The sequence below is a fragment of the Terrapene carolina genome, unplaced genomic scaffold, assembly GCF_002925995.2.
Source record: "Terrapene carolina triunguis isolate 2854851 unplaced genomic scaffold, T_m_triunguis-2.0 Scaffold69, whole genome shotgun sequence".
Taxonomy (NCBI): domain Eukaryota; kingdom Metazoa; phylum Chordata; order Testudines; family Emydidae; genus Terrapene; species Terrapene triunguis.
In genome coordinates, this window is record NW_020664420.1 from 22931751 (window position 1) to 22959170 (window position 27420).

The window sequence follows — 27420 nt, forward strand, 5'->3', positions numbered from 1 at the left end:
TAGCCTGGCGGGGGCAGCGGTGTGCCTTTCCCTCGGCAAGGCAGTGGTGGTATGGGGGGTGGGGGGAAGGTGTGCGCATGGCTCTTCTGCCGCGACTACTCCCAGGGTACCAGCCGGCGGAGAGATGTGGTGATAGGGCAGTTGGAGCGGGAGGTCTTAGAGCTAGAGAGGCGTCTGGCCTCCGGCCCCGAGGATCCACTCCTCTGCGCAGCATACCGGGAGAAGCAGGAGGAGCTCCGGGCCCTGGAGGACCATCAGGCTCTGGGTGCCTTCATTCGATCCCGCATCCGTCTCCTTCGGGAGCTGGATCGCGGCTCCTGCTGCTTCTATGCCCTGGAGAAAAAGATGGGGGCCAAAAAGCATGTCACCTGCCTCCTGGCAGAGGACGGCACCCCCCCCCCTCACAGATCCGGAGGAGATGCGTGGAAGGGCCAGAGCCTTCTACACCAGCCTTTTCTCTCCTGATCTGACCGACGCTGAAGCTAGCAGGGTGCTCTGGACCGAACTCCCTACGGTCAGCGCAGGCGACCGAGACTGGCTGGAGCTGCCTCTCTCTCTCTCTCTCTCTCTCTCTCTCTCTCTCTGGCCGAGTTCTTGGAAGCCCTCTGTCTCATGCCCACCAGGAAATCCCCGGGCATGGACGGGCTGACCGTGAAGTTCTACCACGTGTTCTGGGACGTCCTTGCAAAGCAGGGTCCTCCCTCTTTGGTGCAGGCGAGCTATGCTCGCCTTATTGCCAAAGAAGGGGCACCTCCATAATTGACGTTCCGTCTCACTCCTCAGCATGGACTATAAGGTCGTAGAGAAGGCCATCTCGCTGCGGCTGGGGTCTGTGCTGGCGGACGTGGTCCATCCCGACCAGACCTACACTGTTCCGGGCCGGACCATATTCCATAAATTGTATTTGGTCCGGGACCTCGTATAGCTGGGGCGTGGGGATGGTCTGTCGTTCGCTGGGGCGTGGGGATGGGACCTCGTATAGCTGGGGCGTGGGGATGGTCCTGTCCCTGGACCAGGAGAAGGCGTTCGACAGGATGGACCACGGGTATCTCCTGGGCACTCTGTGGGCATTTGGCTTCAGGCCCCAGTTCGTGGGCTTTCTCCAGGTGCTGTACGCTGTATGCGGATCCGGTCAGCTTCGGGCGGGGAGTACGGCAGGGGTGCCCCCTCTCGGGCCAGCTGTACGCTCTGGCGATCGAACCCTTCCTCTGTCTCCTCCGCCGGAGGTTAATGGGGTTGGTGCTTCGGGAGCCGGAGCTGCGGCTGGTCCTGTCGGCATATGCCAACGACGTGCTCCTCGCGGTCCAGGACCTGAGTGATCTGGTGCGGGTGGAGGCCTGCCAGGCCATTTGCTCAGCGGCCTCCTCTGCCCGGGTCAACTGGGTCGAGCGCTCTGGCCTGGTGGTCGGGGACGGGTGGCAGGCGAGCTCCCTCCCACCTGTGCTTCAAGCCATCCGGTGGAGCGTGGGTCCGTTGCACTATCTCGGCGTTTATCTATCCGCCACGCATCCTTCTCCACCAGAAAACTGGCAGGATTTGTAGGCCAGGGTGGGTGAGCGGCTGCGGAGATGGACTGCTCCGGTGTCTCTCCCTGCGAGGGAGGGCGCTGGTGCTGAACCAGCTCGTCCTGTCCATGATCTGGCACTGGCTCAACACCCTGAGCCCAGCCCCGGGGATCCTAGCCAGACTCCAGAGGATGGCCCTGGAGTTCTTCTGGCCGGGGCTGCACTGGGTCTCTGCAGGGGTTTTGAGTCTTCCCCTGGAGGAGGGAGAGCAAGGCCTGGTCTGCCTTCGCAGCCAGGTCCATGTCTTCCGCCTCCAGGCCCTGCAGTGACTCCTTTACGGTGCAGGTAGTCCGGCATGGAGCACGTTGGCGCACACCTTCCACCCGCTGCCTCCGAGGGCTCCAATATGACTGGCAGCTCTTTTTTCTCCACCCGAGGGGTCTCCCACGAGACCGTTCAGAGCTGCCGGTCTTCTACCAGGACCTCATCCGGACCTGGAAGCTTTTTTCGGCAACCAGGTCCGTTGTGGCCACCGAGGGCGCGGACCTCCTCGTGGAGCCCCTGCTACACAACCCCGATCTAAGTGTGCAGGTGGCGGAGTCTCCCTTGGTGTGCCGGAGGTTGGTCCTGGCAGAAACCACCAGGGTCAGAGATCTCCTGGACGACGACAGGGGGGACTGGGTGGATCCCTGTGCGCTCGGCCGGCGCGTGGGGCTCTCCACCCTTCTGACCCCCCTGCGTGTACTCCAGGAGGTGGGCGCTGCCTTGTCGCCCCCTTCTCTCATCTTCCTGCAGCAGGCCCGGCAAGAGGGCGCTCCCCGCCCACCCCTCACCCCGGGCCCTCTGGACCGTTTTATCAGGCCCCTGTTCCGCGAGCCCCCCCGGCTTCCCCGCTCCCGTACTCCGAGCCGGCTGCACACCCTGCAGCCAGTCCAGTTCCAAACCGCGCCCAAAGACCAGCTGTACACGCTCGTGTTCCACACACTGCATTTCCTCACCCTTGTGTCCTGCCCTGACATCAAATGGCGGGACTATTTACCACTGGTGGAGGGTGAGGAGCCTCAGTGGGCCAGCCTTTATTCCACCTTGGTCCCACGGCCTGCCGGGGACATCGGTTGGTGGCTCCTTCACGGAGCCGTGAGCATGGGCATGTATCTGGCGCGGTTCACCCCTATTCCCGAGAACTGCTCCTTCTGCGGCGTGAGGGAGAACCTGGCGCACACCTACCTCGAGTGCGCCAGGTTGCAGCCCCTATTCCGGCTCCTCCAGAACCTCTTGTTGAGGTTCTGGCTGCACTTTTCCCCACACCTGTTCATTTTTGCACACCCTATCCGTGGCCCCACGAAGTCACGAGACCTCCTCCTGGCTCTAGCCAAAGTTACCATCTATAATACCAGGAGGAGGATGTTGGACGAGGGGGTGCTCTGCGACTGTGGGGCCTATTTCCGTTCCTCCCTGGTCTCATGCCTCCGAGCAGAGTTCCACTGGGCAGCGTCCGCTGGCTCCCTTGACACCTTTGAGGAGCAGTGGGCGCTGTCCGGGGTTCTCTGCTCGGTGTCCCCATCCGGCGCCCTTATTTCAAACCTTTGACCGTCACTCCACTCCGTTTTTTCATTAGTGGTCCCACGCAATTAGTTGGTTCCTGGGTCCAGTGGTCCCTCTCGCTAGGCTGGGGGAGGGGCCTTTAGAAGTGGGCGGGCTTGCGCCCACCCACCTCCCAGGTTTTTCCAATAAGGCCTAGGAGCTGAGCAGGGTACCTGAGGCTGAGCAGGGCTGGGGAAAGGCAGAGGAGTGGGGGAGCTCCAGCCTGGTAACTCCCCAGGCTGCAGGCCTTGGTAAAGGCTCAAAGCAGGTACTGGGGTTGCAGAGATGCAGCCCAGGGTTAGGAAAGGCAGCAGGTCTAAACCCCTCTTGCCAGTGATGAGTGGACTACAGACTGCAATCTGCTCCAGTGAGCGGGGGCTAGATGATGACTGGCAGTAGCCACTGAGGCAAGGTGGGGATAGGGGGTTGGGGGTCCGCCGGGAGGGGAGACCCAGAGTGAGGGGATACTGTGGTGGGCAGAACCCCTTGGCGAAGGGCACCAGGGTCTGGGAAGGACACGGGGCCAGCGGCAGGCGAGACACCAGCCTGCAGAGGACGCTATGGGCTGGAAGAGCTAATTCCCAGGACGACCAGCAGGAGGCATCGCGCCAGTGAGTCCTCGTCCCCCCACCCCACATGGAAACTATTACTTCAGTATTAGGCCTGGCCTACACACAGATTTTCATAGACTCACAAAATATAGAAATGTAGGGCTGGAAGGCATCTTGAGAGGTTATTTCATCCAGCCCCTTGCACTGAGGTAGCACCAAGTAATTCTACAGGTCTGTCGCATCTTAGGTGCATTTAACATGTGCGATTTCAGCTTTACACGGTCAGCAAAACCAAAAAGAGAAAAATAACAATTTAAATACTGTTTCTGTAGTGCGGGCAATTCTGCCTGCCATTACACTCAATGTAATTTTGACTATAGGTGATTTTCGCTTTAGGCGCTGACTGCGGAACGTAACCCCAGCGTAAGATGAGACAGACCTGTATATCATTCTTGACAGGTATTTGTCCAACTTGTTCTTAAACTCTAATGACAAGGATTCCACAACCTCCCTTGAAAGCCTGGTCCAGTACTTCACCATCTGTATAGTTAGAAAGTTCCCCCCCTACCCCAATATCTGACCTAAATCTCCCTTACTTCCATTACTTCATGTCCTATCTTCAGTGGATAGGACGAACAATTAATCACAGCCCTTAATGTATCTGAAGACTTGTCAGATGCCTCCTCCCCCCTCCAGCCTTTATTTCTCAAAATTAAACATGCCCAGTTTTTTTTTTTAACCTTTCCTCATTGGTCAGGTTTACTAAACCTTTTATCATTTTGATTGCTCTCCTCTGGACTCTCTTCAATTTGTCCGCATCCATATTAAAGTGTGGTGCCCAGAACTGGAAGCAGTACTCCTGCTGAGCCCTCACCAGTACCAAGTATAGCAGGACAATTACCTCCAATGTTTTACATGCAATACTGTTAATACACCACCGGATTACTTTAGCCTTTTTAGCAACTACATCACATTGTTGGTTCATATTCAATTTGTGATCCACTGTAACCCCCCGGATCTTTTTCAGCAGTAATACTGCCTACCCAATTATTCCTCATTTTGTATATGTGCATTTGATTTTTTTCTTCTTAAGTTTAGTATGTTGCACTTCTCTTTATTGAATTTAACCTTGTTGATTTCAGACCAATTCTCCAATTTGTCTTGGTTGTTTAGAATTTTAATCCTGTACTCCAAAGTATTTCCGACCCCTTCCAGCTTGGTGTCGTCCACAAATTTGTATAAGCCTACTCTTCACTCCATTATCCAAGTCATTAATGAAAATATTGACTAGCACAAGACCCAGGACCTCTGCCACACCCCACTAGATATATCCTTCCAGTTTTACAGCAAACCTTTGACAACTACTTTCAACCAGTTCTGCACCCACCTCATAGTAATTGACCATGTTTCCCTAGTTTGCTTATAAGAATATCATGTGGGGCTGTGTCAAAAGTCATAGTAAACTAAAGATATATCACATCTACAGTCTGTCCCCTCCCCCTGCAGGCCAGTAATCCTGTCCAAAAAGGAAATTAGATTGGTTTGGCATCATTTGTTTGTGACAAATCCATGTTCACTCTTTGTTAGCCTGTAAGTACGTAGAGGATAATAAACTGATTGCTTAATAATTTGTTCCAGTGTCTTGCCAGGTATTCAAGTTAGGATGATTGTCTACAATTTCCTGGGTCCTCTTTTTTCCCTGGGTCCTTTTTTGCCCCCTTTTAACTATTGGTACTATGTTTGTTCTTCTCAAGATCCCTGGTAATTCACCTGTCCTCCAGGAGTTCTAAAAGGTAGCTAATGGTTCCAAGATTGTTTCAGCTAGTTTCTTAAGCTCCCTAGGGTGAATTTCATCAGGACCTCTGACTTGAGTACATCTAAATATTCTTTACCCTATTCTTTCCCTGTTGTGGCTTGCATTCCTTCCCCCCTTTTAATATTAATTGTGTTAAGTATCTGATAGCAATTTACCTTTTTAGCAAAGACTGAAGCAAAGTAGGCCTGAAACACCTGTTTTCTTGACGTCATCGATTATTAGCGCTTTTCCCTGCTAAATAGAGGACCTACATTTTCCTTCATTATCCTCTTGCTACCAATATATTTACAGAACATCTTCTTTCTGTAACTCATTTTGTGGCTTACACTTTGCAATTTTGCCTGTACATGTTTTTGCTATTCTTTTGTACTCCTCCTTAGCATTTGTAGGATTCCTTTTTGATTTTCACTTCATTAAAGAGCTCCTGATGGAGCCATATTGGCTTCTTACTATTCTTCCTATCTTTCGGTCACATTAGGATAGTTAGTTGTTTCACTTTGAATATTGTCTCTTGGAGATACTACCTGCTCTCCTGAATTTTTCCCCTTAGCTTTTCTTCCCATGTGACCTTTCCTACTAGTCCTGAGTTTGTTAAAGTCTGCTTTTTTGAATTCCATTGTCCTTATTCTGCTGCTTTCACTTGTTCCTTTCTTTAGGATCATGAAATATATCATGTCATGATCTCTTTCATCCAAATTGCTTTCCACTTTCAGACTCACAACCAATTTCTCCCTGATCAGACTCAAGTCCGAAATAGCTGTCCCCCTGATTATTTCTTTCACCTTCTGAAACAAGTTATTCCTAATATATTCCAAGAATGTATTGAGAATGTTGTGCTTTCCTGTATTACTTTTCCAACAGATGTCACAGTTAACAGCCCTGTGATGAGGTGGGACTCACCACTCTGGTGCCTCCTGCTGGCTGTCATGGGAATTAGCTTTGCTTGCCAGGGCACCCTCCTCTGGCGGTGCCTCGCCAGCATCACTTTCGCTCCAGGACCTGCACCACTCCCAGGACTGCGGCATCCTCTTCAGCAACACTGCCATTCAGCTGTGCCACACTCTGTGTTCTCCCCTTCTGGGGGACCTGCAATCTCTGTCCAGCCACTACCTCAGTGGCAATTACAGTCCTTTATCCCAGGGCCACTTCCCATGGGGCTCCAGCACCCTTTTCTGTCCTTACCTCAGGGTCTCAGCCTGTAGACCCTAGCAGCCCACCAGGAGCTCTCTCTAAATCCCCCAGTTCCTGCTTGCAGCACTAAATTGTCCCAGGCATTGGGGCTTCTTCCTTCTGCTAGGAGCCTGGGCTTCTCCCCTTGAGCTCCAGTCATCTACTGAACTCTGCTCTGCTCTGCAGCCCTTTTTATATGAGCCTACCCGGCCATGATTGGCTACTCCTCTCAGCCCCTTTCGAATTGGCTGCCTCCAGTGCAGCCTCCTTAGGGCTGCTTTTAACCCCTTTTCTGCCAGTCGGGGCAGCCACCCCATCACAAGCCCCCATTATTACTAGCTCTTGTGTTTTAGACATTGCTATTAGTTGTTATACCTCATCCACCTCCTCCTTCTGATTCAGTGGTCTCTACTAGACCCCTACTATGATCCCTTCCCCCCCACCCAATCTTTACCTAGAGACTTTCAACTCATCTGCCTCTCACCTCCTTCTGGTCACATTAGTCATTTTGTTGCTCTTAATACATGTTAGCTATCCTAAAATGCTAGTGGAGGAAAGGCACTGTAGTTTTTACCATGAGGTCAACTACACAAGGTCAGCTATAGGATGGGGGTATAGTGCTGACCTGTTGAGATTACTATTTTCAGTACTGTTACTGGACTTCAGAGTACTGCTATTGAGCACGATCCAGTTGTTCTGATTTGGGGTTAGGGTTTTCCTCTTTAGAATCTCCTTACAAATCATATTCACCTCTGCTCAAATTCACTTTAAATTTAACATTTAAAAATTTGAAATTAATGCTATGAATGAAATTAATAGGCAGCAGGTTTAAAACAAACAAAAGTAAGTACTGAGGTGGTGGGTATTTTGCACTTACAGATAGGCGGCATTTTAAAAAATGCCTAAATTGCACGTGGAAATAAGTTGTCTATGCTAGAAAGGAATTGTGTGACTACAAAAATGGATGATAATGTGGGCAGATAAATTGTACCTTGTGCATCTGAAGAAGTGAGGTTTTTTTACCCACAAAAGCTTATGCCCAAATAAATCGGTTAGACTTTAAGGTGCCACCAGACTCCTTGTTTTTGTGGATACAGACTACAAGGCTACCCCCTGATACTTGCTCCTTGTGAGCAGTCCTCTGTAAAGCACCATGTTACCTAATTTACTGATATCCTAATAATTAGAATGTATACTGTCACTCCTTTGTGTGGTGTATAGATTGACAAACAAAAGAGGATCTTTTGCTACAGCTCACACATTTCAAGAAATAAAATGTACTATATACTCAATGCTTTACGTGTTTTGACTGCTTCCTGAACAATACTCAGCTAACTAATTAATTAAGCAAGATGCCTAAGGCTCTTTATACCCCAAACTTTAGCCTTCTTGAATGTGCCTGTCTGAAATCTGCAGCACACATATCACAACATAATATTACACACAGCAAAGGAGATGTAGCTACATCTAACTACTATTACCCCTAACAATAAGAACAAAGGACACCTCCCCTAGATTCCAGTGTTCTCCAGCTCTGGTGAGTCTCACAGTATTTGGAGTTTTTCTTAACGCCTCAGCTGCTGAAATGGGGACACTGCACGAGGCTCTCAACTTTCACTGAAGAAGTTTCTATACTGGAGGGCTGTCAAGAAAAGCTTGGAAACCTGACCTGGAGGAACAGACACACCACAAGGCAAATAAAAAGACCCCGCCATTTGTTAGCTTTAAACACTCTTCCTGGTGTTTGACCCCAGGCAGCTGGCAGCGGTAGGACACGGCCCGCGCCAGCCAGCCAGGAGGGCAGCCTGCAGACACTCGTTCCCCCCCCCCGTACAGCGTGGGAACGAGCCTGGCGGAAAGATTCCCGACACACGCACGCTCCTCTGTGCTACAGACAGTCAAGGAGCGTCACGTGATGAAATCCGCTAATCCCGCCCCCCCGTTTTTTTGAAGGAGGCCCAGGTACAGTACTCTCCAGATCACGTGACCCGCTTTGCCTGCAGCGCTTGACCTAGATTTCTTCCCAGTACTTCCGGGTTGGAGGACGTTCGCCCCTCCCCTTTGGCTGGGCCCTGGCGCGCGCCGGTTCATGTCCGAAGGTCAGCGCAGCGGGAGCAGGGGCCGGAGGGAGCGCAGCGTGGAGGCTGGTGGGTGCTATTGTCTCCTGTAATGGGGCTGGGGAGGCGCCTTATTTAGTCTCTAGCAAAAGGGTGGGTTAATCAGATGCGATTGCGTGCGGAGCTAGGGGATAATCCAGCTGCTTTTTACTTTGTCTTTCCGTTGCAATTGCAGCTGGTTTTATCCTTCTGCTATAACATTGTAGCAAATGCTTGGCATACAATGGCTGATTTTATTCTTTCTGCCCCCCCTCCCTACTGAAATTGCAGCAAGTGGTTGGGAAGCGGGGGAGGGATGAAACAGTAGGTGCTATTCTCTTCTCTTTGGAACTGCAACAGCGGGTAAAACAGCTGCTGCCCACTCTACCCTCATTTCACTAAATCACGAGGTGTGGGTGATACCAAGCAAAACTAAATGGAACTAGATCCTGAGGCTGGAGACTCAGTACAATTTGCTGATTCGAGGGAACTTGGATGCAAGACGGTTTTCAGGAGGAAAAAAACTTGAACAAAAGAAAGTTTCTATCTTTTACAATAGCAGGACAGTGATGAGGTATAAACAATGCCTGAGACAATCCCAGCAGTGGTAGTTCAATTCTCTATCACATTTAAAGATGGGTTTTTACAACGCAGCCCAGTAGAGTGAGTTAAACTTGGTGATCAAGAAAAGATTTTGGAAAAATCAAGTCTGAAAAACGAAACTTGCAGGAAGCAAGGATTGAGTTTCAGTAACTTCACTTCGTAACGAGGGCTAATGTATTGACTTTGGCAACAATAGAGGACAGATCTACAGTAGCAATGGGATAGATGACCTTGTGCTACCTAGACACAATGTAGCTTTCACGGAAACGTAGTTTTTGTAAAGGATTAGGGGAGGGGCTATAGAACGGAGAAGGAAGCTGTGAGATTAAGTGACAAGGAGCTTGCTGCGTGGATGCATGCATGTATTTTATGTGGAAGGGAAGGAAGATGCAGTCTGCCTGATGTAGTGTCATGCTTGCACAGCTGTAGCATTTTTCATTAAAAGTTGTTGAACACTCCTTTCGTGTAGGTGTTAGCTGTGAGTTACATATAGACAAATGATCATACCAGCAACTCACACTGAAGTTAATGGAAATTCCATGTGCTAAATAGGTCTTAGATTCAAGGCGTTTGGCACAGAATGTAAATACAGATGGACAGAATGAGGCTCAAAGAGCTTGAATGACTTGGCCAAGATCAAAAAGAAGGTCATTTATGGCACTAGAAATAAAACTCTGAACTGCTGACTTCCACTCTTGTGCTCCAGTCATCAGATCATGCTGCTTTCGTAATGTGCAATGTCTTTTCGAGTGGCTGGAAGGTAGGAGCAGGCTAGGGAGTTAAACGTGCAGAAGTTCTAGGCGAGGAATTTCAAATTATTTCAGTGCTGTTTCAATGAGTGGACTTGGAGACTCCAAGGAGAGAGTGATTGACGAGGTGAGGAGCGGTGGCCAATCATACAGGCCTTGGGGTAAGGTATGAATAGCATTTCTCAATGCAAGCAGCCAATGAGAACCCGCTAATGAGAGTGGCGTCGGGACGCCGGCTGCTTGTGGAGCTTGCAGACGTGGTAGCGCGTGTTTGTGCATTGATGGGGTTGGGGTGAGGATTGTCCTTTAAAGGGGGACCTTTTCGCAGGCAAATGTTACTTGGTAACCTGAGGAGGCACAATTCATGTTTATTTATCCCTACTACTAGTTTAATTATCCCTACTATTTATCCCTAGGGGATAGATTTCTTATCCTAAGTGCCTGTCTGAATACGTGGCATGAGCACTTGTAACTTACTGTGCTACAATGTTTTCTATTTATGGTAATTCCTTTAGAAACCATAGTTGCCTGCTGAACGCTGTGTGATGAGTGGGTACTTTAGGCAAGCGAGTGGGGGAAAGGGGTGGAGTTTTTTCAGCTAGGAGAGCTGTGATGTCTTGCCAAAAGAGCGGAATTGTCCTAGCATATCTCAGCCTGTTGTTTTTTAAAGATTAAAATATTTCATGTGAATCATATTGCACGTGGTTCATGGCTATTTTATTTTGCTAACATTTGGTGTAGGCTTTCAGAGCTATACTTGGCACTAAAGAGGAGACCAACAAATTATGGTAGCGAACATGACAGATACATCAGAAAGGCACCATTCATGCAAGATGATGTATGTGACCTCATTGAAGGCCTCTGGCCACACAGAGGTGCACAGGTTCATCTGTGTGCAATGCACTGGCTCCAATCCTTCAAAATTAGCAAATGTCTCTGCTAGCTGTGGTTAGAGTCCAAAATTGGAACGGCTGATGCCAAAACTCTCAGTAGAAGAAATTGTACCATGACTCTCTTAAGACCTATGCCAAAAGTCTACATGCCATCTCTATGCAAGTTGGTTTTTCTCTCTCTTTTCTCATTTTTTAATTTTTTTATAATTGAAGATTTAGACTACAGTCTTGATTTATCAGATTTCACAATCTATACTTCTATGGAGTGAACTTCATGTACCCCAGATTTCATAAATCCTGACTAATTAATTGTTTAATTTCAGTAAAATTGACTTAATCCTGCAGGACAGCATCCTAATGACAATAGTGACCTACTTGATAGCTATTGTATAGTGGTGTATACGTTCAAGCTGAACCTTAGGTTCACTAACATAGTCTCTACTTTTTGATAAGCAACACAAATGTCTGAATTAAGTAATAATTGCATCTTACATGGCAACAGAAAAAGGTAATGTAAAATATTTTATTACAGTCAATTGACTTTGCTTATCAGTCTATATTTAAAATGGATGTAAAAGCAAATGTGATTTATTGTTGGTGGATTTCTCGGGGCGGGAGGGGTGTCACTGACCAGTTCTCACTAGTTGGATCAACATTTGTTTATAACACTTAAAGGTTTAGTGTTAATGGTCAAATATCAATTTACATTGAGGGTTGTAAATGCCTCTTATATTTGAGAGGCAGCATGGCAGTTGATGAAGCATGTGACTGAGTCAGAAATGGATCTAATACCCACAGTATCATTGATTTAGTGTGGCTTTTGTCAAGTCACATACGCTTTTTCTGTTTCTCTGTAAAAGGGGACTGATATCTATCCTGCCTATTGAGTATTGTAACTTTGAACTAGTGCTTATAAAATGCTATGTAAATTGACTGTACTGTTATTCCTGCCATCAATCTGTCTATTTTTGATGGTTGCTCAGACTTTTTAGAAAAAAGCGGCCTTTGTTTTCTACTTGGACAGATGGGCATTTTGTGTGTTTTTTTGTCAACTGAAATAAGCATCTGACTCTACACTGTTCATTTCTCTAGTACCATTAATTGTTAATGCCTCTGTTTGTGATTTTTGTGCACAGCAAGGCTGCGGCAGGGATTCCACACGTGGCAGTCCTTGCTGTTAGATCCCAGGCAACATGGCGAGCCTCCTACGTACAGCAGTTATCAGCTGCTCAAATCCTCTCTTCAGCAATGTGATGTCACGAAAAGTGCAGACTGTGAAGATGCCATGCTTGCGAATGTTCCAAACCCATCAGATACTCTGGTGTCAGGCACCTGTAAAACCAGGTAAGTTAATTTAAGAAAACAATTTTGTAGAAAAACTAGGTTTTCCTTTCTAAACATGGAGATTAAGCTTCCTAAGTAGGTATATTTTGAAAAGGTACTGCTAAAATGAAAATATACAAAACTCGCCCCTGAATTATGTGAGTTAATTCTAGTGCATCAGAAGTTGTACAACTTTACATTTGTTTCACAGACCACTGTGTAACAGAGTTTCTCCTTAACCACCTCCTCTCCCAATTCCCAACACCTTGGGGCCAAGTTATGCTCCTGAGTGTATGTTCAGAGCTCCTACTGAGTATGACCTTGATTTAGGAAAGTACTTCTGCATATGCTTGGGTTCCATTGCAATTTAAGGCCTGGTTTACACTTACGTTTTGCTGACATAGCTGTGGAAAAAAACCCTCACCCCTAACAGATGTAGCTATGCCCTAGGTTAGATGCAGTTATTCCAACAAGTGTTCTTTTGAGAGTATAGCTTATTTAATTCAGGGAATAGTAAGAGATATGCCATCAAAAGAACTCTTGCTGACATAAACTGTGTCTGCATTAAGGGGATTTGCTGGTGTAGCTATATAGGCAAACCCTTTCTACTATAGATGAGGTCTAAGAGACTAAAGCACATATTTAAATGCTTCCCTGAATCTGGATGCATCCCTGGGCCTAATGGGAATTTAGTGTATTAAAATCTGAAGACAGAATTTAGCCTTTGGCCATAAAAAGACTTAGCTGGTAGTCCACAGACCAGACTGCAATTTGACAGCTTCTTTGGTAGTCAGTAATAATTGTTGCTACAGATTAGGATGGACATCTTCATATGATACTTGGTGTTACGCATTAAAGTATTTACTAACTACACAATACTTTTGTCTTCAGAACTATCAACTCATGTGAAATATCATGTAAGTGTGACACTTACTTTTATACCATCCAGTATTTAAAACTGAAAGTAACCAAACTGATAACCCTGTTAGTTGATGATTAAACTGGCCCACTTTTTTGTTTTTGGTAATCTGAACATTGGGATTCAATAAATAAACAAAAAAAGCAAATGAAGGGTAAACTTCTGAACAAAATGTCATGCTCTTCTCTATTATTGACTAGGTATACTTTTATTTCTGTTGAATACTTTCCTTTGGGTTGGGGGTTCTATAAAGAAGTTCATCAGCATATGAACTAAATTACTAAATTTCACTGTAACCTCAAAATCACAATTTCTAAAAATAAAATTAGTAAATTGCTGTGATGTAAAACTGCATTTGATTTAACATTATTTAGCATTCAGAATCAGCTCATTATAAAGAAGATACTTTGAAAAATATTAGTACGTTTGTTTAGCTGTTTAGGCTTGTAGCTGCTACCTCAGAATATATCCCCATATCTCACTTTGTATTGCAAAAGAGGCTTAACTTTTTTTTTTTTTTTTTTTAAAAAAAGGTTTTTTTTTTTTTTTTTTTTTTTAAAGGGAAACTTTGTGCTGATTCCCTTCTTCCATTTGAGATTAAATAGTCTGAGCAAAATGGGGAAGAGATTTACCACTGAGAAATCATTCAATGGAAGATGTTTATACTTACATCTATTTAGAGATTGTTTCCACATTGTGTGATTTATAGCATTCAACATTTGCCCTGTAAGACTGAGGTTAGTGAAAGGACTTCAGTAGAAAAGTTGAAATTAAAGGTAAACTTGAAGGGTGGATTCTTTCATGTCACTGTTTGTTCTGGTTGCCATTTTCTTCGTCTCTTAGGAACATAGGAATTGCCATACTGGAGCAGACCAATGGTCCATCTAGTCCAGTATCCTGTCTCCATCTGTGGCCACAACCAGATGCTTCAGAGGAAGGTGCAAAAACCCTGCAGTAGGCAGTTATGGAGTAACTTGCTCACAAAGAAAGTTTCTTCCTACACCCTCCCTTAGAGATTGGTTTATGCCCTGAAGTGTGATGGTGCATATTCCTCCCTAAACTTTTTTTTTTTTTTAGCTTTTTAAAAATATTTCCTTTGTAATATTTCATATTCTTGTAACTGTCAATAATTTCTAAATCTTGCTAAGCTCTTAGCGCCAATGAGTTCCACAGGCCAACTGTTCATTGTGTTTATTAAAAAAGAAAACCCTGAACATTTCCTTTCATCAGTTAAATTTGCTACCTTTTGGTTTCATTGTCCCCTTGTTCTTGTAATAAGAAGTGGAATTAGAAGCATCTGATCTACCTTCTCTACACCATTCATTTGTGTTCATCACATCACTGTCCTTCAGAGTGTCTACTCGTCTTACTTCAGAACTCTGAGAACAGGTGAGCAGCTTCTTCTGAAGCTGATGTTAAAGTTGGTAACTAGCTGAGTTTTGTTCCTTCCTTCCCATCCTAAAGACATAGCACATAGTCTGATAGTCTCTTTTCCCCAGCAAACTGTGTCTTACCAATAAATGTTATCAGAGAGGAGAGTATCACTCTGTGGGCTGGTCTACACTGGGGGGGATCGATCTAAGTTACGCAATTTCAGCTACGAGAATAGCGTAGCTGAAGTCGACGTAACTTGGATCGATTTACCTCGGGTCCTCACGGTGCGGGATCGACAGCCGTGGCTCCCCCATCGACTCCGCTTCTGCCTCTCACTCTGGTGGAGTTCTGGAGTCGATGGGGAGCGCGTTCGGGGATCGATTTATCACGTCTAGACGAGACACGATAAGTCGATCCCCGATAGATTGATTACTACCCGCTGATCTGGCAGGTAGTGAAGACGTATCACGGCACTCCCTGAAGTTAAAGTACTATGAAGAAAAGGGCTTGTATTTTTCTTTTGATTTCTCTACCCAGTTCTTGTTAACTTTTCCTGTTAGTTTAATATAGTGACTTGTTAGGGATTTAGTCTTTTAAGTGGAAGTTAAATGGAGAGTAGACTCTTAATAGGCTCAATTTCAATTGTTAGGTACCTTTAAAAGCTTGGGAATCTAATTTGTCTACCTATTTTGTGTTAGGAGGAGATTTTTTTTTTTTGAAAGCCATGTGTGCTTTGAAAGTCTCATCAATGAGCAGCTGACTTTGCTGTTTACTTTTTGCAGCATCACAGCAGCAAAAATGTTGCCTTATTAAAAATATTTCTACTTGTTACAGTTTGTGTATACTGGTCTTGAGGTCAGTGGGACTATGCAGTTTTGGGATCCCACCTTAGATACCCAGGTGACTAAGTGCCTCTCATTACCCATGCTAGATAGTTGTGCATCAGCAAGCTTTTATGTATCTATTACTTGGATGCAAAATGAGTGAAAAGTTTAATGGCAGTTCAGTGCCTGTGAGAGGTTCCAGGAAACTGAATTCCTTTATCCATGGCATGGGAAGCAGCAGTTCAACCTTCACAACATTTCCCTCCCCAAGTTATCTCAATTCTGATGTGAAGAGACCATTTGTAGGGTAAGAGGGCAGGTCTGTCTCCATGCCTATTCAGTCCTTTGCCCCTTTAGGTTGGTGGGGGGAAGGGAGGGAGAGGCCCTGTGCTGTGAGGTTTGCACATGTCTGCTGGGAACAGGATCAAAATAAACCCAATTTCACATAAGCCATCAAAACATCTGCTGTTGCCAGAGGCTGCTCTTGAACTAGTGACTTAGAGTTGAAAGGCTCAGTCTCCACTTGTACTTGATTCCCTGTAGAATCTTGTTAATGTCACAGACTATGCCGTCTATATGGAATAGCTAGGTTCTGCAGGAAGTGCTGTTGGTAATTCAGTAGGAAACGCTTCACACTCCCCTCCCTGTGCAACTTAGGCTACATTTACACTTGGATCTCGGTGTGTGATTTCCAACTTGAGTAAACATATGCTAGTTGTCATCCAGCTAGTGCGCAAAATATAGAGTAGCAGGTGCGGTAGCGTGGGCAATGGCCAGCAGTGGTGTGGGCTAGCAGCCTCAAGTATAAACCCACCTGGACCCTGTGGGTATGCCCTCAGAGAGGCTAGCCCATGCTGCTGTCCATACTTCCATGGCTATACCTGTTTTTAGGGCACTAGTTTGATGAGAGCTACCGCGAGTATGTCCACTCAAGTTGGGAATCACAGCCTAGCTCCAGGTGTAGATGTAGCCTGTTATTTAAACCCATGACTCAGAATGAGTGGACAGTGCACTCCTGGAGATACTTCTGGGTTTTAAATTTCATATGAAGAGTGATGATAACCCACAAGTCCCAGCTCAACTATATTTAAATTCTGCCTGTGTAAAATATCACCTGTAGTTTCCATTGGATGTAGTGATCTTGGTGTCCTGCCCTAACCCATTAATTTAGTTATTTGCTCTGCATTGTTAAACAGCTGCTCCTTTTTGTTGGTGAACGAAATGCCTGCAGATCAAGATACAGGGCTTGAAAAGCGTACTGGATTACTACTAGCTAGAGGCTGATAACAGTGGTTGTGAGTGGGCAGCACTGTACTGAAGTGGAGTGTTATGGCTGGTGGAAAGCGTTTGGTGCATTTGTGCGGTTGGTGGAGAGCAGGAAAGTCACTGGGTATTTCTCAGTGACCTGCTTTCCCTGTGCCTTGGTGAAGGGCACACCTTTCCATATTGGCGATGGATTGTAGTGTCTGTTAGAAAGGACACTAAATCAGATTAAAACATCCGGAGAAATAGATCTTTCATGCAAGTAACATCTAACAGAACGAGTGAAAGAAATGAGAAAACTTTGCAACTGTCACACTGTGGATTTTTCCCTGAGCCTTCCATACAGCAACGGGGGAAAATAAATGTTTTATTAGTTTTCTTTTTTAATTCTAATCAGTTGGCAATGCAACTTGAACACGCAGTAGCAGAAAATGCTTTGAAGTCAGTTATTGAAATTGACAGTTGTCTAGATTAAGTTTGTGTTCTTTTAAGTTAGCAGCCTCCCTCCAGTGTCAGAACAATATAAGGGATTGATCATGCTCTTCTCCCTTTTATTGTTTGATTTCCCCCCAAGCTCCCCAAATGCCACTGCACTGTGGAGCTTCCTCTTCCTTCTTCCTGGCTTTGTAAAAAGGTGTGTGTGGGGGAGAGTTTTCCACCCTCTCCCTTCCTTTTGCCATTTTGTGTCCGCTTTCCCCAAATCACCCTCAGCCTCTGCTGCTCAGAACTTTCCTCAGCCACAGAGTGCACTTGACAATAATCTGCTTAATTTCACTTCTGCTTTCTAAACAGCATGTCATTTTCACTGAGCTGAATCAGATAGAGGCAGGACTGGGTCTTCCACTACTTGGGTAGCTAGAAAGGCAGGGGAAGAGGTGCCTCTTCCAAGCAGCAAGAGAATAGAATTGTAACCTCTACTGTTGACACTTATTTGGTTGGCAGAGAAAGCTTCCTACTTGCCTATGATGGGAGTGGGGGATGCTGTTCCAGTTGTATAGTGATGTCTAGGAGGGCTGTATATTGATGAAGCAGATGTTTGTAAAGTACCTCTCAGGTACTTATGTGACTAATTCTATTAGATACAAATCATGGCTCTTGCAGTGATGTAGCATTCTTTAAACACTGCTTATTTTGATAACTCTGTTTTGTCTGGTAAGGTGGGAGGAGTTATATAAAGAACTGTAGCTGTACTCTTAGTATTTAGACATTACATACTGGTGTTTTCAAACTGTTCTCCACCATTGCAGCAATTACATTCTGGGTGAAGACAGTCAATATCAAAGGAAGAGCTGAAATAATTAAATGAAATACACCTCTGGCTGTTGGTCTGTTTCCTTCCCTTTAATTTCTACTACACTCCTGGGTAGATGTGTTCTGGCATCAGTTTTAATGGGTGCAGGCGACTGGCTAATCTAATTAGCTCTTCAAATCCAGATTTTTGTAGCAGCAGTGCCAGATAATTATAAAGAATTGCAAAGTTTGTAACAGTTGGCATGAGTATTAACCTAAAAAAAAGTCTCTGTAGAGACTAAATATTAAATATAAATGCTTGGTGTTGCAAGTTCATAGCTATAAGATACTTCTGGGCTCAAGGATGGGTCAAAGCATCCCCTAAAAAAAAGAATAAGTTCTATAAATAAAGCATAGGAGTGGAATAGGGAAGCAAACACTTAATCCCCAAAACACACACTTTGTGTATCAAATGTTTAAGTTGTATAAAGTCTGTTACAAACTGTGTTTACCACCATCTTGTATCAAAGGACGTAACATTCATGGTCAAATTGAAAACCTTGTAAACTAATTTTGCAACAAAAGTTCACTTTAAAAAAACAAAAACAAATTGAGTATGACTGGCACATCCCTCTCATCGATCTTTATGGATGGAATAGGCTATATAAATTGTAAATCTCCATGCCCTTAATGCAAATGATATGTAGGACCTTCTCCTGCAAATAACACTACACACATTCTTATTCCTATGTGGAAATTCCATAGACTTCAGTGGTAACTGTTTGCAGGACTGGGCTGAGATTTGATAGAGCACACATTGTTTTAATGCGCTTGTACCAAAATGGTGAGGCTTGACTGACTGTGTGAGAGATGTATTTATATAATACATACATCAATCAGTCTGGAGGATATTTAGACACTTCCAGTTGGATTAGAACAGTTTTAAACTATTTCAACAATGGATCTTAAACTGTGCATAAATAAAATCAGAGGTTGATAATTTGAGAACCAAAGTTGTCAGTAATAAACACAACTTCTAAGCTTTTTAGACTACCGAGTTAATTTTTCAGTCCCCTAGTTCTCTTGAAAATGACTAACTTTCCAACTGGTAAAATTAATAGGCTGGCATCCCAATTTTTTAAAAAAAAATATTCACTTAGTCTTTAATAGCTTTTATAGAAACCATCATCCAAGATCCCAAACTGCTTTTCAAACAGTTATGTTTCACAAGATACCCCTGGAAGGTAGGTAAGTATTATGCTCATTTGTAAAAAGGGTAGACTCAAGCACTTATTAGTATGCGTTCACATCCAGGCGCTATTGTACTTTCATTAAGCCAGTCAAGCCCATATATTTTAGTGTACAGTAACTCCTCACTTAACGTCCTCCCGCTTAACATTGTTTCGAAGTTACGTCGCTGCTCCATTAGGGAACATACTCATTTAAAGTTGTGCAATGCTCCCTTATAATGTCGTTTGGCTGACTTTACAAGGGAGCATTGCACAAGTTCCTCTTCTCCGCCTCCTCCCGCTCCCTTCTTCCCTCCCTCCCTGTGCTTCCCACAGCTGTTTGGCGGCGCTTAGGACTTTCTGGGAGGGAGAGGGGGAGCGAGCGGGGAAGCTGCCCCCTCCCCCCCGCAGGCAGGGCCACCCAGAATGCAGGGGCTGCAGGGTCCTGGGCTAAGGGGGCCCCGGGGCCCTGGCTTGCAGCTCTAAAGCCCCTTTCGGAATGCGGCCCTACGAGCACGGGCCGGAGGACTCAGGAGAGCAGGGGCAGCTGCGCAGCCAGCGGCTGGAGAGAAGCGGTGCTTTCCCTTTCAAAGCCCCACTTCTCTCCGGCCAGCTTTGAAGGGGAAAGCCCCACTTCTCTCCGGCCGCTGACTGCACGGCTGCCCCTGCTCCTCCTGAGTCCTCCGGCCCGTGCTCGCAGGGCCGCATTCTGAAAGGGGCTTTAGAACTGCAGACCAGGGCCCCGGGGCCCCCTTAGCCCAGGGCCCTGCAGCCCCTAAAGCCCCTGCCTTCCGGGTGGCCCTGCCTGTGCCGGGGGGGCTCCCAGAATCGCAGCCATGGGGGCGGTGCTGTGCTGCACAGAGCCACCTGCACACCCCCTGCACCAAACAGGAGCTGCCCCAGGTAAGTGCTCTGCACCTCCTGCCTGCCCCAGCCCTGAGCCTCCTCCCGCACCCCCACCCTGAGTGCCTTCCTGCACCCTAACTCCCTCCCACACCCTGCACCCCCAGCCCTGAGCCCCAGGGGTAAGCCAGGGGCACCTCCCCACCACATTACAGTACTGTACAGTATATAATGCCTTTTGTCTGCCCCCCCAAAATTTCCTTGGAACCTAACCCCCCGCATTTACATTAAATCTTATGGGAAAATTGGATTCGTTTAACATCGTTTCACTTAAAGTTGCATTTTTAGGAACATAACTACAACGTTAAGTGAGGAGTTACTGTATACCCATCTGAACCTTTAGAGACTTGTTGCTGTCTGTGAACTGATTTTCCTACTACATTGTACTACTACTGCCACCTGTTGGTAATTAAGGGGAAGTGATGCTTGGGAGTAGAACTGTAAGATGTTACATTTCTGGAAAAAACTGCTTAGCCTCTTACATCTATTTTGAGAAAAGAGAATTGTTAAATGTGGGATGTATCTATAAGTGTCAATACAAAGTATAGGAAAATGCTGTAACAGAACATCAGTCCAGTAGTTCTTATTACTGCTAAACTAAATGCCATCTTTTCCTTTGCATTTACAGGAATCCCATATAAGCAGTTGACTGTGGGTGTGCCTAAGGAGATATTCCAGAACGAGAAGAGGGTGGCATTATCGCCAGCTGGTGTTCAGGCTTTGATTAAACAAGGATTCAATGTTGTAGTGGAATCAGGTGCTGGAGAAGCTTCCAAATTCTCTGATGACCACTATAGGGAGGCAGGAGCAAAGATCCAAGGGACCAAGGAAGTATTGGCTTCTGATTTAGTACTCAAAGTAATTATTTTTTCCCTCAATATAGAGTATTTTAAATGTTTTAGGGCTAATATATGACTTTTCCAAACCATTTCATATAGTCTGCTGAACGACTAGCTCGTTTTTTTTTTTAAGAGGGAGCGATTGTTAAATTCACATCTTACACATTTCAGGTTTTACCTGTGTTTTTATTTTCATCTGTTGATTATTTGGTGACTCAAATCTGGGCACTAAAAACCCTACTAAGCTGGAAAATAGAACTAAACCTTTTAGCAGCAGTTTTGAAATGGTTTGAGGACGACTATCTACTGTTCACACGCTCGGAGTAATGGCATTTCCCAGAGCAAAGTAGGAGAGTGCTGCTCAGAGCACTGAGTAGAGAGGATCCCTGCCCCAAGGAACCTGCACTGTTAAGACTAATAATAGAAAAGAAGTCAGTTATTTTTCTCCTGTAATAGCTCTACTTGCAGTGCTAGCTAAGAATGAAAGCCACGCACCATCCTCCAGTTGTCATTCAAAGACCTTATGGCAGCAGTGTGTTCTGAAGTGGAGTTGAGACAGGAGAACAGTGGCAGCTGATATGGCGAGAACATGGAAAAACAAAGAAGCATGAGGCGTATTAAGAAATGTAGGTTGTAGCCAAGTTGCACAGAGCCCTTGGAGATGAAGTAGAGAAGCTTAAGCTTGATGGTGGGACTTCCTTTAGAAATCTTAGTTATGTGTGTCAAGATTTAGATATGGCATAGTGGAATTTTTATGGGCAAACTATAGTTTAGTTTAGTTAATAGCTATTAACCCTTCAGAAAAGTGGGGATTTATAATGGAATGCTGGCCATCTTAAAAATATGCTCAAAAAAGGGACTGGCTAGCTAACAGATTTGGACATCTAAGCCCTCTGGGTCTAATACAGTCACCAGCAGTGCAAGCTTCTTTGTGTTTTTCAGCCTTTAGAGGTGGTGATATCTTTAAGAGTAGCCTGGTTTCCTGATCTCTTCAGGAGTAGGTCTGAGACTGCCAGCATACATGTTAATTACAGTAATGCAAATGGCCTTCACAAAAACTATTACCAATTGAATAGGGCCATTAACTCATTTCACACAGGTCCCTTGAATTCTATTTTTGTACTGCAGGGCTAGATTAACGCAGGGGCTTTAGGGGCAGCAGCTCGGGGCCCCGGCACAGAAGGGCTGAGGCAGGCTGCCTGCATGCCATGGCCCTACGCCGTTCCCAGAAGGACCTGGCTGCTGGCACGTCTCCGCAGCCCCTGGCGGGGCAGGGAGGAGGCGGCTCAGTGTGCTGCCCCCGCCCCCACCACCATCCCTGCAGCTTCCATTGGCTGGAAACTGGCCAATGGGAGCTGTGGGGGCCTCCCTCCCCTCAGGGGCACGCAGAGATGTGCCAGCAGCCGGCCGCTTCCGGGAGTGGCGTGGGGCTATGGCAGGCAGCCTGCTTGAGCCCTGCTGCGCCACCGGCCAGGAGCTGCCTGTGGTAAGTGCCTCCCGGTCGGAGCCTGCACCTCACACCCCCTCATGGACCTCAATCCCCTGCCAGAATCCCCTCCTGCACCCAAACTCTCTCCCAGACCCCGCACCCTCTTTTTGCACCCCAACCCCCACCTCAGGTCAGAATCCCCTCCTGCATTAAACTCCCTCCCAGAGCCTGCACCCCTCACCCTCGCCTGCACCCCAACACTCTGCCCCAGCCTGGAGCCCCCTCCTGCACCCAAACTCCCTCCCAGAAAGAAACAAATATAACAGCTGTTTTAAGGTCAGAAGTAGGCTATTTTGAATTAACTTAACTATATTCTATGTGTTTTAAGACTGAAATGTAACCACTATATTCTATGTGTTTTAAGACTGAAATGTAACCACAAAACGGTTTTATGTTAATTAAAAGGCAAGTTTAGTATAGCATCAATAGCCTCGATGCCATAATTGTGATCATTTTGTTTTAAATTAGGAAGAAAAAGACTTGTATACAGGGACCCCACAAAATCTAATAGCCCTGGGCCCCCAGGAGAGTTAATAGGTCCTGCTGTACTGCCACTTAATTACCTAGGTCTGATTTTAACAAGTGACCTACAAGTGAAAGGCACCTTTCATTAGTTTAGTTGTGTAAACAATCCTTAATAAACCTCATTGTCTGTTTATATTTTTCCATGGGACATGCACTGATTTGTTTGTATTGATTAATCTGAACTCTTCTTTTTTTCCTTCAGGTGAGGGCTCCTATAGTTAACCCTGCACTAGGAGTACATGAGGCAGATCTTTTTAAGACAGCTGCTACCCTGATTAGTTTTATCTACCCAGCTCAAAACCCAGACCTACTGAATAAACTTGCAGAAAGGAAAACTACTGTCTTGGCTATGGATCAGGTTCCGCGCGTCACCATTGCTCAGGGATATGATGCTCTAAGCTCCATGGCCAACATTGCTGGGTATGAAACTAACTTTTTTTCACCTTGACTGTAAATATAGCTAGATAAAAGTAACCTAACATTCTGGTATTAATGTGTTGTGTCCAAAATAATTTTGCACTTGTTTTCATGCAGCTGTTTCAAGAGGAATCAGTCTGAGTTGTCTAAACTTGTCAGTCTCTTATGGTCAGCCTTGCTGTGATCAGATTTTTTTTTTTTTTTTTTTAATTGGAAGGCAGTTCTTAATCTGAGAACTTGTTTGTAGTGCCTCACCCAATGAATTAGATCAGAATGGGCTTAAGCTATAGTTGAGATAGTGATAGACTAAGATACACAGAGTGACTAATGTCCAACGCGGAGGTTGGGGATAAGACAGTATAAAGCGCTCTAAATGAAACCCACCAGCATGGCAGATGGGACTGAAAGTCTAAACTTCCCTAGGATTTGCATTCTCTGTAGCTCCTGTGGTGGCAACTTAGTTGGTAAACTGGCTGTCAGCAAGTATTATGAGCATTTGCTTTTTCGTACAGGTGTGAAAGTGCCACTCTTCAAAGTAAGAAAACATTTTGTGCCCTTCAAAATGTATTTAGCCTCTTGCTCTAGGCAAATTACCAGCTTCTTTGTGGATGTATATAGCTGATGATGTTTTTTAAATTATACTAGAGAAAACAAGGTAATAGCTTGAATAATTATTCTGCGTCTTCTCATTCATCTTATATAGTTTTAATAGAATATCACAGGAAGTCATATTTTAAAGTTATAAAATTTATATTATAAGTTTTGACCCAAAGAATAGACATTCTTTTGTGTACAGAGCTAGAGAGAGTCATAAGACCTCCTAAAGAATATACACTTAAAATAATGTTTTGGTGTATCCAGAACAATTAGCATGTTTCTAATTGTGTTAGGTTTCAGAGTAGCAGCCGTGTTAGTCTGTATCCGCAAAAAGAACAGGAGTACTTGTGGCACCTTAGAGACTAACAAATTTATTAGACAGGTTTCAGAGTAGCAGCCGTGTATTAGAGCATAAGCTTTCGTGGGCTACAGCCCAGAAGAAGTGGGCTGTAGCCCAAGAAAGCTTATGCTCTAATAAATTTGTTAAACGCCTATATAGCACAGATATGGGATTGTCAGTATCCCATATCTTACTATAAAATGTTTGGACCCATGGTGATCAGGAAATAAGTCCCAGTTTGTTTCTAACAAAACAAGAGACCAAAATAAGAGAATTGGGAAATCAGGCATAAAGCATACACCAGAAGAACTTTAGTCCCTTAATGAGGCCCCAAGGCTCCTTTGTTTCCTTCCCTGCTAGACTAAGCTGCATTCTACACTGGAGAAGTTAGTAATACTGTCCCTGCACTTAAAAGGACATTCACACCTTTTCTTACAGTTTACTCTTTGCAAAATCACTGGAAAAAAGGGAAGATTGAGCACAATAGGAAAAGAGTACACTAGTCAACATGTTGTTGTTTACAGAAATGCAACTTGGCCAAGGGAAAGACCTACTGAGGCAGCACCTAGTGATAAGCATATTACATTTACAATCTGCTGTACTAATATTAACTAAGCCTCCAAACACGCCTTTACGGTCAAGTGGAGTATTATCTGTTTTCAGATGGCGCAACTGAGGCACAAAGATTAAGCAACTTGTCCAAAACCACACAAAGATTGGTAAATCTGGGATGAGAAAGTTCTTGACTCCCAGCTCTGTGCTTACTCTCCCAGATTGTGCTACCTTTACACCACATTTACTGTGCTTGATTCTGCAGTTTCCCTGTGTGCAGATCCTCACATTATGCATGCATAACAGAGCTGATGTTGCAGACCTTACCTTCCAAGATTGTAAACTGTTAAAGTTAGTTGCTAAGTTTCAGTATATTTATCACATTTTAAAACCCTAAGCAAGGGAATGAATGGTTAGAGACATCAGAAATCTTCCACTGCCCCACAAATACATGCTCTTAAATACAAAGAAGTGCATTGTAAGGTTTCAAGAAGATTTAAGTGCTAATTGCATAGAAAGAAATAATAAGCATTTTGAGCTAAAGGGATGCATACAGACATTTAATTCAGACTAAATTTTTGTAATGATCTGGAACTTTAACTTTTGCAAAAACACTCAAACATTTTTAAAGAACATTTATGTTCAGAATAAATATGGGCAAGTTTCAATCAAAATCAAAATTAGAGGTGCAAAAATAAGCCTTTAGAGTAGCTTGTTATAAGCTAGTTGCATCCTTAACTGACTAGCACTTCTCCATGGCATATGACAAATGCTTGTTTGGGCTACATTTTCAAATGTTTTTTGAGCATAAATGTATAGCTTTCACATCAATTTGCATGTTTCACTTAAATGCGTGGGTGTTGTTTGGGGGAAGGTAGGGGGTATTCTCTCTTCCCCCCACTCCCCCCCCCAGACTGCAAGCCGTGGAATTGGCCCCCACACGTGTGGCCCCATTGGCCTTACTGGAGCTGTCGTTCTCTTCCTCCTGCCCCCCAATATAGAAGTCAAACTATGCCTATGCTTAAATGTGTGCCTCTTTGACTGCTGCAATGGCTGGGTGGGAGTTGGACATGGAAAAATACTGATACTATGGTCTCATCTTTTTCCGTTGACAGTTACAAAGCTGTTGTACTAGCAGCAAATCACTTTGGTCGATTTTTCACTGGTCAGATCACAGCTGCTGGTAAAGTTCCTCCTGCCAAGGTATGTGGACTAAGAAAATTCATTCTGTAGCAGAGGTGATTTCATGAGTATAGCAAACCACTGTTGATGCGTGTTAAATATTTTTTGATAGACCTGTGTTTAGTTTGAGTTTAGAACCTGTTTATTAATTCTGAGTCACTCCTTATTCAGGCAAAGTTTCCATTGTCTGCAATGGAAGCTACTCTGAATATAAAGAATGTTGAACTTTAATAAATTTCATTTATGCTTAACTTTTTCAATTCAAGCTTCTGATATAAAATCAGTTCATGCATTGGCAGGGTGGGGAGGGTTTTGGAAACTATTTGGGATTGTCAGGCTGGAACTTTGGTGTCTTAGAATCCTGATAGAAGTGGCCCTTGGTTGGGTTTAGTGAGGGGAAAGAGAGAAAATCAGTTGAGAATGGGAATCCAAAGTTTATGTAAAATGGGGGAAATGTATATTCCTTATGTCAGTCTATGTAGACTCCATACTATATATGGGCAGACTCTCAAATTATTAGATGTTAGAAATGAATTTAATTAAATAATGTGATATTATGAACTATACCCTAGTCAATTTGGACCCTGTACTCTAAGGTAATCTGTTAAATAGATCTAGTCAATGAGCCATAGTCCCTATGGGAAATTCTGTACTATGTCAAACAGAATTGGTGCCACTTTTCCAGATCACTTTGTATGTAGCTTGATCTCTAATAACAAATGTTATTCTAGGTCCTTATAATTGGAGGGGGAGTTGCGGGGCTAGCTTCTGCAGGAGCAGCTAAATCAATGGGCGCAGTGGTTCGTGGATTTGATACCAGGTAAGTGTGGGTGTTTAAAATCTTAGTGGCAACTCAAGCTCATCTTTCATTTTTCATGAAATGGTGGAGTGTAAACAAATCCTCCTGCCAAGGATTTTATTTAAGTTCACCCCAAAATAGAGACATCATATCCCCAATCATTCACATTGTTCATAAGAAGTGGCTGTGTCAGACCCCACTTTAAAGCCGGAGGATTATACAAGTAAAATGAATGAAAGAGTGTTTACTTGTTCAGACTTTCAGGAGAAACCCCTCATCACCTTTCAGGTCTCTGCTTTTCTGGAAGCTGCAGGGGAGGAAGGAGAGAGGAGGCAAGGTTTATATACTCTTATTTCCCAGCATGCCTTGCCTCAGACCAGGACTACATGGCTGCTGGAAGGAACTATGCTTCCCAGAAACCCTGCTATCCTGTATCCCAGAGCAAGGGCATCTGGGAATTCCTGAGCAAGGCTTTTTCCTTGCCATTGAATGGGGAGCGGAGATCCAACCCACTCTGCTCCTGCAGAGGGGGAAGCAGAGTCAGCAGTATGAGCCATTTTAAATGATTATCCTAAGACTATCATCCTAAGACTGCTTCCTCTGCCTCAGAGATCATTCTCCTGTCCCAAAGGCATTTTTAAGAGGCAA

At 44.9% G+C, this 27420-nt stretch overlaps 1 protein-coding gene across 4 annotated transcripts in view; it reads left to right on the plus strand.

Annotated features, from left to right (window-relative positions):
- Positions 1-8679: 8679 nt before the first annotated feature.
- Positions 8680-27420, plus strand: part of NNT (nicotinamide nucleotide transhydrogenase) — a 63836-nt gene continuing 45095 nt past the window's right edge. The window contains exons 1-6 of one of the 4 annotated variants that reach the window (XM_026649078.1): positions 8680-8773; positions 12104-12311; positions 20661-20890; positions 23088-23305; positions 25907-25994; positions 26705-26793. In XM_026649078.1, the coding sequence (XP_026504863.1) occupies positions 12161-12311; positions 20661-20890; positions 23088-23305; positions 25907-25994; positions 26705-26793 (776 nt within the window). In that variant the 5' untranslated portion in view covers positions 8680-8773; positions 12104-12160. Of the gene's footprint in view, positions 8774-9245; positions 9297-11457; positions 11476-12103; positions 12312-20660; positions 20891-23087; positions 23306-25906; positions 25995-26704; positions 26794-27420 lie in introns of those variants that run through there. The other 3 variants (XM_026649079.1, XM_026649080.1, XM_026649081.1) reach the window with 3 other exon arrangements.